At 37.1% G+C, this 12,054-nt stretch overlaps 2 protein-coding genes across 2 annotated transcripts; both read right to left on the minus strand.

Moving 5' to 3' along the window:
* Positions 1–6,903: 6,903 nt before the first annotated feature.
* On the minus strand, positions 6,904–11,042 carry LOC133791897 (uncharacterized). Its single transcript, XM_062229804.1, has 3 exons — positions 10,746–11,042; positions 7,415–7,576; positions 6,904–7,317 (listed from the first exon to the last, which is right to left on the minus strand). Exons 1-3 carry the CDS (start codon positions 11,040–11,042, stop codon positions 6,904–6,906), a joined length of 873 nt encoding a protein of 290 aa, XP_062085788.1.
* A 95-nt stretch (positions 11,043–11,137) lies between these two features.
* On the minus strand, positions 11,138–11,841 carry LOC133791898 (uncharacterized). Its single transcript, XM_062229805.1, has 3 exons — positions 11,661–11,841; positions 11,476–11,550; positions 11,138–11,301 (listed from the first exon to the last, which is right to left on the minus strand). Exons 1-3 carry the CDS (start codon positions 11,839–11,841, stop codon positions 11,138–11,140), a joined length of 420 nt encoding a protein of 139 aa, XP_062085789.1.
* Positions 11,842–12,054: the final 213 nt, after the last annotated feature.

A 12,054-nucleotide genomic window follows, 5' to 3' on the forward strand; every position in this document is an offset into this window, starting at 1 on the left:
TGTTAGTAAGAAAATATCAAGGAAAGAAAAAAAAAATACCCCATTACCCGACTAAGGATCGTCGGCCATATCATCACCGTCATCAACAAATAGTGGCTCATCGGGCTTTGGAGAGCGGTATGGGTCATGAAACAAGCTCAGAAATTGTGGAAAATGACAATCAGGAGATTGTTGCTACCATTGATTATGAACTGTCGCCATGTAGTTGTAGAAGTGAAACTAACGCTCCTGCATATCAGACATACATCGATGAAGACTCTGATTGGACAACTCCAAGTTAGACAATCGCTCTCCCTGCTGAACCAATAGTTGAACAATGTCATCGATCGAATAATGCCTATCCTCAGCAGGTTGAGACGAAGAAGCAGCACGCTAAGCTTGTCTGTCACGAGCATGTTGCCAAATTTGATTATCATAATTTGATTGTTGGAAAGCATCAAGTGGCAGTTGGAGACATGGACATGGGGCACTAGGCAGTGGTGGGACATTCTCACTATCATCCACCTCAAATCCAAGGCCAGAAGGATGAGGATTCCCCCTTGCCAGAACGAACCACGAGTCAAATTACCATGATCAGTAGTGGTATTTTGCAAATAGGGCTCAGTCTCATTCTTCGAAACACCAGCCGCCCTACATAACCCAGTAATCAGACTGGCATGACCATGACCACTAGTAGCTATAACGCCCTAGATAACTAAGACTGTTACACTGTGTGTTTAAAATAGTGCAAGACTTGCTAATCAAGTCGTTTGAACATAAATGTGAATCTAAAGTCAACTAGCACGTTAGGGTTAAACGATTTTGATCATAAACGGTTAATTTTCATTTAAACAAATGTTTGATACATGGGATCCCAAAAATAGCATTTACATGGTGGAAAAAAACTCTCAAAAATTGATACTACATAAGCCAGCCTAACGTAAAAATACAGTTAGAGCTCTTATTTCTGTAAAATTTCCCTCGGCTATGGCGGTCGAGCAGCTGACAATGTACACACCACCCTAGAGCTCTCCAACTCATGGTTGGTCCACTCTCCCTTTGCCTTTACCTGCACCACGTAGCACCCGTGAGCCAAGGCCCAACAAGAAAACCATAAACAATAAGCATAGATAGAAACAAGAGCATTAATCAACTTCAATCCAATCAACTCAAATAATCAGCAGAATACAAGTATAACGCTATGTTGGGGTTTTATGCCCTAATTAAAACCCAAATTCTTTGTAATCTCATTTTATTATCAATAAAAGAATAGAAATCATTTTTTGACTTGGTCAATCACTTTGCTCACATGTTTTATTTTCATGATTATTTGTTTAATATAAACTTCTATTAAATCCCGAGCATATAGCTAATCTTATTTATAGTGACGTAATCACAGTGGAATATAAATATGATTATATGTTCAAAATAAGTTAGTCCTAAGATTAGTCATTGCACTGGATTTACACTGACTTGCCAATCTACGATATGATCTACTTACACATTACAGTGTTATGTTCTTTCCAGAACATTAGCAAAGTAGATAAGATCGGATGTATATGTTACATCAGACAGGACCGATATTGACAGTTGATAAGATAAGTAAACATGTCGTTATTATCTATTATAGTCATATCATATAGTTGACCATAGATCAATTCAATCTCAATTCTGAGTGGTTAGTATTCTAACTGATTGTATTATTTGAGTTCTTTGACTTGTTCGTTACCAGCTTACCCTACGGACTAACCCATACTTACATCTTGGGAACTCGGTAGTATAATTGAGTGGGAGTGTTAATCATAGATATGAACATCTATAACTTCTGATGAAGAAGTGAAACGATGGTTTCCTTTTAGTTTGGTTCAAGGTGTTAAATGATAGAGATCTCATTTTAGTAATTAAATTAGTTTACTGAAATATCATTTACAAGGAACTAAGTGTTTTAAGGATAAAATACAATGAGGGGTAAAACGGTATTTTAGTCCTATCTCATTGTAGACCGTCTATAGAGGATTGAGTGACAATTATGGTTGTAACAATGGATAATTAATAGCGTATCTATATTTGTTATAGAGCGTTCTATGAATTCAAGAGTGCAATTCCAAGTCTATAGTGGAGTCACGAGGAATTAATAAGTTAGTAAATTTATTTGTTAGATTTATGATAACTTATTGGAGTTTGATTTCATAGGCCCATGGTCCCCATTGTACCTTGGATAAAATCATCTAGATAGTCTCAATTAATTAATTTAATTATCAATTAGAATTATCAAAGTTGACCAGGTCAATTTTGGATAGTTTCACAGAGTTGTGTAATTTTGAAAAGAAAAGAGAAATTATGGCAGATTTATTAATTAAGATAAATTGGTATCTAAATTAATAAATAAATTTAAATCAAGGTTAAAATTATAAATAATTAATTTGATAAAGGATTTAAATAATTATTTAATTAATTAAATCAATAGAAAATAATACATGCCTTGATTTTAAGTCCAATGGGCTTATAATCAAATGGGAAATTTCACGGGCCTATAGCCCATGATAATTTCGACCTAGGGCTTCAAAATGGCTGTTATGTTATTTATTTTTTAATTAAATTAAATGGCCTAATTGAGTCTATAAAAGGAGTGCATAGAGAGAAGATTTTAGAGACGACAGATAAGTCACAAGTCAGATTTTCTGATAGTTTTATATTCTCTCTAAACACAAGTCCTTTTCTAAGCCACTTTGTTATTTTCTCTTCTTCTCTCTATATCTATCTCATGTGTTGGAATTGCCCACACTAGTCTAGGTGGTTCTAAGGATACATTGGAAGATCGTGAAGAAAATAGAAGATCGGTTCAGTTTCTTGATAATACTCTGCGACAGAAAGGATACAAGAGTTAGAGAAACTGAAGGAAGGACTCTTAATTCCGCTGCGTATACTGTAAGTATTATATTATTTGTTTCTCTTTGAATTCAATTTTAGAAACATGTTTTAGGCTATCTCGTATTAATTTGTTTAATATTAGATATTCATGAAAATAAATAAAGATCCTGTATAAGATTTTTCCAACACGCTAGACAACGATAAACATATACTTTCAACATATATTTCAATCAGTAATACAAGCAATGAGGAATCGGCGCCTTTAGGTTGAGCCCTCTGGTTATTTATCTGATCCCGACTCGCTTAGACCGAGCTGTGTTTAGTATGTTTATCATCAACCCTAACACCCTTAGGTCGTACTTTCATATTGCATTCAACAGTCGTACAATTAAATAATACATATATTCAATTACGGGGAACCTTAGTCCCAAACACAACCACATGGGTGCAGTTTTCTTACCTCGAACCCCGAGCGATGGATAAAGAAGGGTTCCGAGCACGATCCTCAGTTCTGAACCTTAATGATAATCCTAGTCACAATCAACAATGGATAACGATCAAACTCTAATCTAATTAATTTTTTTGGAAACAAATACTAGCCTCCAGGACCTCGAATTCTACTAAGTCGGGTAGTAGAATTCGTCCCGAGCACTTAGGTTTGAATCCCCGAGCCTAAAAACCTTGGCTTCCCTCTATTTTCCATTTAGGGCCATGACTTTCCCTTAAGGTTCACAATCCACCCCTTAGACAGAGGTCTGGCCCTCCTTGCTTGTCGACATGGGCCGCGACTTGCACCCCCTGGGTCGCAGTGCACCTGGAAAAACAGAGGCATCCCAGCCTCTTCAAGCACACAGGCCGCATCGCCTGAAGAACAGGGCCACGACCCGAGCCCCCAAACCCAGAAAATCCAACTTTTTCTAGCATTTTTTTTTCGAGCCTAAACCTCAAAATTCAACCACAATCTTCAACCGAACTTAGAATTGAACCCAAAAAACTTATCCTCATGTCCCAACCATCACAACTAACTTATAACAATTTTCTTACACCCATCAAACACTCAAAACCAATTTGGAAATCATGTTCATGCAAGCTCTAAGTTCTAGCATTATTTCAACAGAATTCAACAATCAAAAGTCAGATTCTTACCTGAATTGATAGCTTAATTTCCTCAGAACCTTTTGCTTGACCCTAGCTCTAATTTTCCCCAGCTTAAACCAGCCCAAACCCAGCTTAAAACCTTGAGTTTTCCTTCTGTTTTCCTTAGCTTAAAGACACAAGAAGAGGGAGTGAGAGTATGTGAGTGAGAGGGAGAGAGAGAGCTGAGAATGATTCTTGGTTTTTCTGATACATTCCTAAAGTTTCTGTGTATATCCTTAACCCAAAAAGACTAAATTACCCCTTAAGCTAACTCATCCCTTTTTGTTGCCCTTAAGGGTAAAACGGTCATTAATCCAGATTCCCACTAATTCCTCGAGTCATCCTAAAAATTTCCAATTAATCCCATCATGTCCAACTAATTATCAAATACCTATCTGTTACTCAATAAATCCCAAATATACATTAAACTTCGCAAAATACCCCTAAGCTCACCCCGAGTTGGGTATTAAAACTTGTTGCAACTATTTCACTAATTCGCTCATTAGGATCGCCTCGAGCCATGTACCGTAAATATATTCACATAATAATGTGGTCTCAACCATTTATCACATATAATCGCATTTACGCCCTAACGGGCCAAAATTACAGATATCCCCTTATAAACAATAAAGGGCCCACATACATATCTAATACTCATAAACATGCATATAATATATTCACATCATCATATATATCATGCATGTCACATAGTCATGCATTTAAATCGCATAATCACGTACATATCCAATTATGCCCTCCCAGCACGCTAATTAAGGCTCTAAACCCTATTAGCATTTTTGGGCCGTTATAGTAGCACCCCTCCTAATCTTAAAAATATTGTCCCGAATTAATATTCCAACATCAATAGACTTGCCAGCACAAATACAATACAACAAAACCATTTGGTCAACCGGAATCTCAGACTTATTGGTAGAGAGCATCAATGTTGAACAAATAAAACTATTACATGCTTTGGCATAAGGATTCAACACTGTACTAAACACATTATGGGGCACCGTCGGATCAATAGTAGAATAATTCCAATCCACACCAGGGGGAGCAAGATGACTTAAGATAAATCTGTAATATGGTCCCTCTCTCACCATAGTATGATATTCATCATCCAAAACTCGTGGTAACCCATAATTGCATTAATCACCGACAGAGAAAGATTCACCATTCGACCCCTTACCATCACAGAATTGTTCTCTCTTTGTTGGGTTCCATTAGCATAAAATTCTCTAACCACACTAATATTCCCCATAATGGACACCTCACATAAGTGTTACCATCCACGTTCTTAAATCATGCTCAACAAATTTCCATCACATGGCACCAACTGAAAAGAAGATTCCATGATGATTTCTTATTCCGATCATTATACAACCTATATTTAGCCTTGTCCTCATCATTTACAAGAGAATGTTGAACAATAAAAGACATCAAGATAGAGGCCTTGGTTCTCTTCTTTTTAAGCCCCATAAGCAATAATCAAAGACCCTCACAACCACTCTTAAGATCAACAACACTCTTGAACCCAACTACCTCTCACAAAACACCAAAATTCTCCCCCAAACTCCAATGAAAAGCACCAATCATAAAAAAATATCAACATCCCACATATACTAAATCAATGCATAATTGCCAAAATTAATCACCCCTAAACTTTCTAATGTATCTCCAAACATACACAAATTAAAATCACCCACAAAAGTCAAGTAATTCCTCAAAAATCAATGGAAACTGCCATTGGAGCATTTTATCAAACACTTGATATGTCTTAAAGAACCACACACCTCCAACACCACTCTAGACATTGAATCTTCTCCAAAAGTACATATCATGACACTAAATAGTCCAAACTTCAAATTATCATCACAATAAAGCAAAGAATACAACCAAAAGAAGAGAAATAACCTTACTTGGGATGGAATGGAAACCCTTGTTCATCTCCACTTTGTCATTGAGGAAAGCTTGAGAAATATAATGTAACGTAATAAATGATAGAAATATAGCAAGGAAATAATAATGTGAGGAGAATGGATCATAAAAAGATGAGAAGTATGAGGAAGATGATGATGAACAAAAATGATGGTGATAGAGCTTGAAGAAGAAAAAAAGAAGGTAGAATTGTGGGAATGGGAGAGAATGAAAGAAAATAAAAATAAGTAAAAGTAAATAAGTAAAAAGAAAATGAAAGAAAAAACTACCTAACTAAAAAAAATGTGACTCTTGTGCTGATTTCTTTTAAAATTTGAATTTTTTTAACAGAAGTGGTGATGTGTCACCACTCACCAGGCGATGCATCGCCTGGTGCGATTAAGGTTTAGGCAAAATGCGTCGCCAAAATCCGAGCGACGCATCGCCAGGCTCTCTGTTTTGTGGCCCAAAAAGAGCGAAAAAGTTCCACTTTTGGCGATGTATATCGCCTGCCTCAATTTTTTTTTTCATTTTTCATTTTTTTTATAAAACTTTCGAAACTAAAATTAATATTAATCCTAAACTAAATCACTAATAAAATCTACGAAAAATAAATAAAAGTCATCAAAAAGATGGGTTGTCTCCCATTAAGCGCTTAATTTAAAGTCTTTAGCTAGACCTTGTACCTCAATACCAAACTACTCATCAACAAGCTTAATGCTCGCCAGTTTCTCTACTTTTACTCCAAAATAATGCTTCAACCGTTGGCCATTTACTTTGAACGCAAGTTCATCACCTTGTTGAATCTCAACAGCTCCAAATGGAAAGACTTGAATAACTATGAACGGTCTTGACCAATGAGACTTTAATTTACCAGGAAAGAGTTTAAGACGAGAATTGAATAAAAGAACCTTCTCTCCTGGTACAAACTCCCTTCGAAGAATTTTTTTTATCATGCCACTTTTTCGTTCGTTCCTTATAAATCTGTGCATTCTCTTAAGCTTCATGACAAATTTCTTCTAACTCATTCAGTTGGAGAAGTATTTTCTCTCCCAAAGCTTTCAAATCAAAATTCAGCTTTTTAATGGCCCATTGTGCACGGTGCTCAAGCTCAAATGGTAGATGACAAGCCTTCCCAAACACAATTCGATAAGGAGGCATGCCGATAGGTGTCTTGAAAGTTGTCATATATGCCCATAAAGCGTCATCAAGCTTATTATACCAATCCTTTCTATTGGATTGCTCCGTTTTCTCCAAGATAAGCTTTAATTCCCGATTAGATATCTTCGCTTGACCATTAGATTGTGGATGATAAGCTAGGGCCATCTTATGTCTTACTCCGTACTTTGCCATAAGAGCATCAAAAACCTTATTAGCGAAATGGGTACCTTCATCACTAAGTATTGCTCTCTATGTACCAAATCTATAAAAAAATATTCGTTTGAATAAATTTGACTATCCGAGCATAATTTGTAGTTGTTGTAGCAACTTCTACCCATTTACTTACATAGTCCACCGCCAAGAGACTGTATAGATTACCAAACAAAGGTGGGAATGGTCCCATGAAATCAACACCCCACACATCAAAGATCTCCACTTCTAGAATATTAGTGAGAGGCAACTCATGTCTTCTAGATATGTTTCCCACATGTTGACACCAATCACAACTCTTCACATATGCCACCGAAAATAATTGCTTATCTAAAAAAGCTTCCAAAATTGGCAAACTTTCATCTCCACTATTTACCCCCTCAAGACGAGATAGATGATCAGCCCCTACTGTAACGTCCCAAATTTCCTAATGAGGCTTAGGGCCTTGATTAGGGGGCCAGGATGGCAAATCTTGGAATTATGTGATTATGTGATATTTATGTGTATCATTATGTGAATATGTGAGTTATATTATAATATGACTAGTATGCATGTTTAGGTGTATTAAATATGCATGCGGGCCCATTTCTGTTTAATTGGGCAATTTTCATATTTTGGCCATTTCGGGTATATTTGGCATATATGTGGTATGTGTGTGGTGCTTCATTATTATTTGGTTATGCTAGGGTTACTCAGCACGAGATGATCCTAGGAGGCAAGCTAGTGGGAAAGTCACAACAGAATTCATACTTGACTTGGAGTGAGTCAATGGGTATTTAGCACATTACTGGGATATTGGGTAATGGGAATAAATATTTGATGATAAATTGAGAGTTAGTGAGATCACGGGGAAATTCTGGGAATTTTGACTATTTTACCCCCAATGGCGTTTTCGGGACCCCGAGCATTAGGATTTGCTTGAGGTTACTTAAGCTTGAAGTAACCTATCAGAAACATAAAAACAACATTCAATATATTTTCTCTCTCTCTCTCTCTCTCTCTCGTTCCATTTTTGACACTGTTAGCATTTACGAAGGAAACTTGAGTTTTAGGACTCGGATTCAAGCGAGGATCGAGGTATAGCAATTCTAGAAACGATTAGAAGCTTATTAGCTAGAGGATTTAGTGAGGAACGACATAATTAGAGGTAATTTAAGATTTGAATTCCTGAGTTTATTCGATGTTCTTGGTGTTCTTGAGTTTTATGAACTCAAGACTTAGATTATGAGTTCCTATGGGGATTTTGGGTATTTGTTGTTGTTTTAATGTTGCTATGCTATTGGGTGAGCTGTTTGGGGGATTAAAATGTTGATTTGAGGGGCTAGGGACCCGTAGGGATTGAATTTGGAGCTTTGAAGCTCAAAGAACACGAAGTTAGAAACCCATAAATCTGGTACCAGCGCTGTAGCGTTAGGTTGGTAGCGCTACAGCGCTATGTTTTCTATTTGGGGGATGATGTTCTTCTTATAGCGCTATAGAGCCCAATAGGTAGCATTGTAGCACCCAATAGGTAGCACTGTAGCGCTACACAGTCTTCAAAACGTGGTTTTTTTGGGTACTTTTTGGGGTTTTGGCCCGAGGGCTCGGGGGATGATTCCACCACCCTGTTTGGTGGGATTGGAGGTCCCTAAAGCTCAGGATTGGGTTTAGGAACTTGAACTCATTGAAACACCATTTATGGTTGTGACTAGGTTATCTCTAGGGGCTTGGAATCAGGATCGTGCTCGAAGGTCGTTCATTGGTAACCTATGCTTGGACCAAAGGTAAGAAAATTGCACCCAGTATGTGATGCATGAGATGCATATGATACATATGGTTATGGCATGGCATGAATGTTGAATATGGAATTGATCAGAGCTTGAGTCTCTGTAATTGTGCATGATCATGATTATGCTTGTGATTATCGATTAAGCATGTTGAATACCTTATATATGGATGTTGAAGGTGCATGGTTATATTTATGTTGGTAATTGTTGATGAGGCATGTTGAGTGCTATATATATGGACATTAATTGCATAGTAAATGCATAGCAGCTTTGCTTATCTGTGTATGGTACTGACTTATTAGTCAGCAACGACAATGGTGTTAGTATTGATTGTGAAGCTGTGACTTATTAGTCAAGTTCGGCAGTGGTACTGGGAACTAGTAGTATGGTATTGGCTTATGAGTCAAGAACGGTATTAGCATGTTTAACGCAAGCTGAAAATATTAGATCTAATCGACATAAGCATTATCAACATAAGTATGAAATGCTTGACCGACCCTAAGTTCGATGAAAACAAAAGCGCTTGTCTGGTCTAAAGGCTTGTTACATAGAGCCAGGGCTATAAGCTCAGGTGACTGATACGTCACATGGCTAGGAGGGTGTGGGACCTCAAAGATAGACTTATCAGTTATCTACATAGAGATAGACTTATCAATCATCTATACGAAGATAAACCTATCAGTCATCTACATAGAGATAGACTTATCAGTTATCTATATAGAGATGGACTTATCAGTCATCTACATAGGGATAGACTTATCAGTCATCTATACGGAGATAGACTTATCAGTCATCTAAACAAAGATAAACTTATCAGTCATCTACTCAAAGAAAGACTTATCAGTTATCTATATGGAGATAGACTTATCAGTCATATATATAGAGATGGACTTATCAGTCATCTACATAGAGATAGACTTATTAGTCATCTATACAGAGTATGACTTATTAGTTGTCTATTCAGAGAGAGATTTATTAGTCATCTACCTCAGAGATACTTATTAGTCATTTACCTCAGAGCGAGAGACTTATTAGTCATCTACTCAGAGAGCAGGACTCCACAAACATTTATTTGTACTTGCTTTCATGCATGAGTGGGGTTATTACTGCTAGGCATGCCTATTGTGATTTGGTGACATGTTATTACTTGTTCATGAGCATATTGAGTTTTCTTGCTGAGCCTCGGCTCACGGGTGCTATGTGGTATAGGTAAAGGAAAAATAAAGCTGGACCATCCTTGAGTTGGAGAGCTTAGGTGACGATGTGTACATATGCGGCTGCTCGACCACCACGACCAAGGGTTTAAAGGGTCAAACCCTATTTTTCCACTTAGGTCGGCTGGTTGTAAATATTTTATTGTAATTAACCTTTAAAATATATTTTCGGGATCCCAATGTATACAGTAAACATTTTAGTGAAACGTTGTATCTTTGACCAAATTTTTTAACCCTAAACCGTTAATTATAATTAGGTACACCATTATGACCAAATGGCTCGGTTAGCGAGTTTAGCACTGTTTAAAATGCACAACATAACGATCCCTGGATTGTAGGGCGTTACAACTACATTCTCACTCCCTCGCTTATCTCGGATCTCCAAATCAAATTCTTGGAGCAATAGAACCCATCTAATCAAGCGAGTTTTAGCATCCTTTTTCTCAAACAAGTACCGAATAGTTGCATGACCAGTCTAGATCATTACCTTAGATCCAATTATATAAGGACGAAACTTGTCACAAGAATAAACCACCGCTAACATCTCCTTCTCAGTAGTTGTATAATTCTCTTGAGCTTTACAACTAGAGTAAAAAATAACTCTAAAAATCTTGTCTCTTCGCTGCCCAAGAACTGCTCCAATAGCAAAGTCACTTGCATCACACATTATCTCAAATGTCTCACTCCAATCAGGCATAATACGAATGGGTACTGCAATGAGTTTCTCTTTAAGGACATTAAAAGCTTTCAAACATGACTCATCAAAAAGAAAAGGCTCATCCATCTCTAATAACTTGCATAATGGCTTAGTAACTTTAGAGAAGTCTTTAATAATTCGCCTATAAAAACCGACATGGCCTAGAAAACATCGAATCCCCTTCACATTAGTTGGTGGTGGTAGGTCTCAATAGTAGAAATTTTTGCTTTATCCACCTCCAAACCCAAAGAAGAAACTCGATGCCCAAGTACAATCCCCTCCTTAACCATGAAATGGCATTTCTCCAAATTAAGAACAAGATTGATCTCCGCACATCTTTTGAGAACTATCCCAAGGTTGCACAAACAGGAGTCAAACGAGGAACCAAAAACTAAAAAATCGTCCATAAATACCTCCATTATATTCTCCATTAAGTCAGTGAAAATGGCCATCATACACTTTTGAAAAGTGGATGGTGCATTACACAAGCCAAATGGCATCCTACGAAAGGCGAACGTACCATATGGACAAGTAAAGATGGTCTTCTCTTGGTCCTCTGGAGCAATAAAAATTTGGTTATATCCCGAATAACCATCTAGAAACCAATAAAAATCATGGCACACCAAGCGATCTAATAATTGGTCAATGAAAGGCAAGGGAAATGATCCTTTCGAGTTTCCTTATTAAGCTTCCTATAATCAATACACAGTCTCCACCCCGTCACAGTACGAGTTGGAATTATTTCATTATTTTCATTCATTACAACCGCCATTCCTCCTTTCTTTGGTACCACTTGAACCGGACTCACCCATGAACTATCAGAAATGGCATAAATAATTCCATCATTCAAAAGCTTCAAGACTTCCACTCTCACAACCTCTTTCATAGTTGGATTAAGTCATCATTTATGTTCAATAGAAGGTTTATAGGAGTCCTCCATAAGAATCTTGTGCGTACAAATCACTGGACTAATGCCTTTAACATCTAAAATTTGCCAAGCAAAGGTGCAACGCCCTGGTTAGCCTAGAACGTTACACTATGTATTTTAAATAGTGCTTAACTCGCTAAACGAGTCATTAGGCCATAAACGTGCATCTAA

The sequence above is a fragment of the Humulus lupulus genome, chromosome 7 (assembly GCF_963169125.1).
Source record: "Humulus lupulus chromosome 7, drHumLupu1.1, whole genome shotgun sequence".
Lineage (NCBI taxonomy): Eukaryota > Viridiplantae > Streptophyta > Magnoliopsida > Rosales > Cannabaceae > Humulus > Humulus lupulus.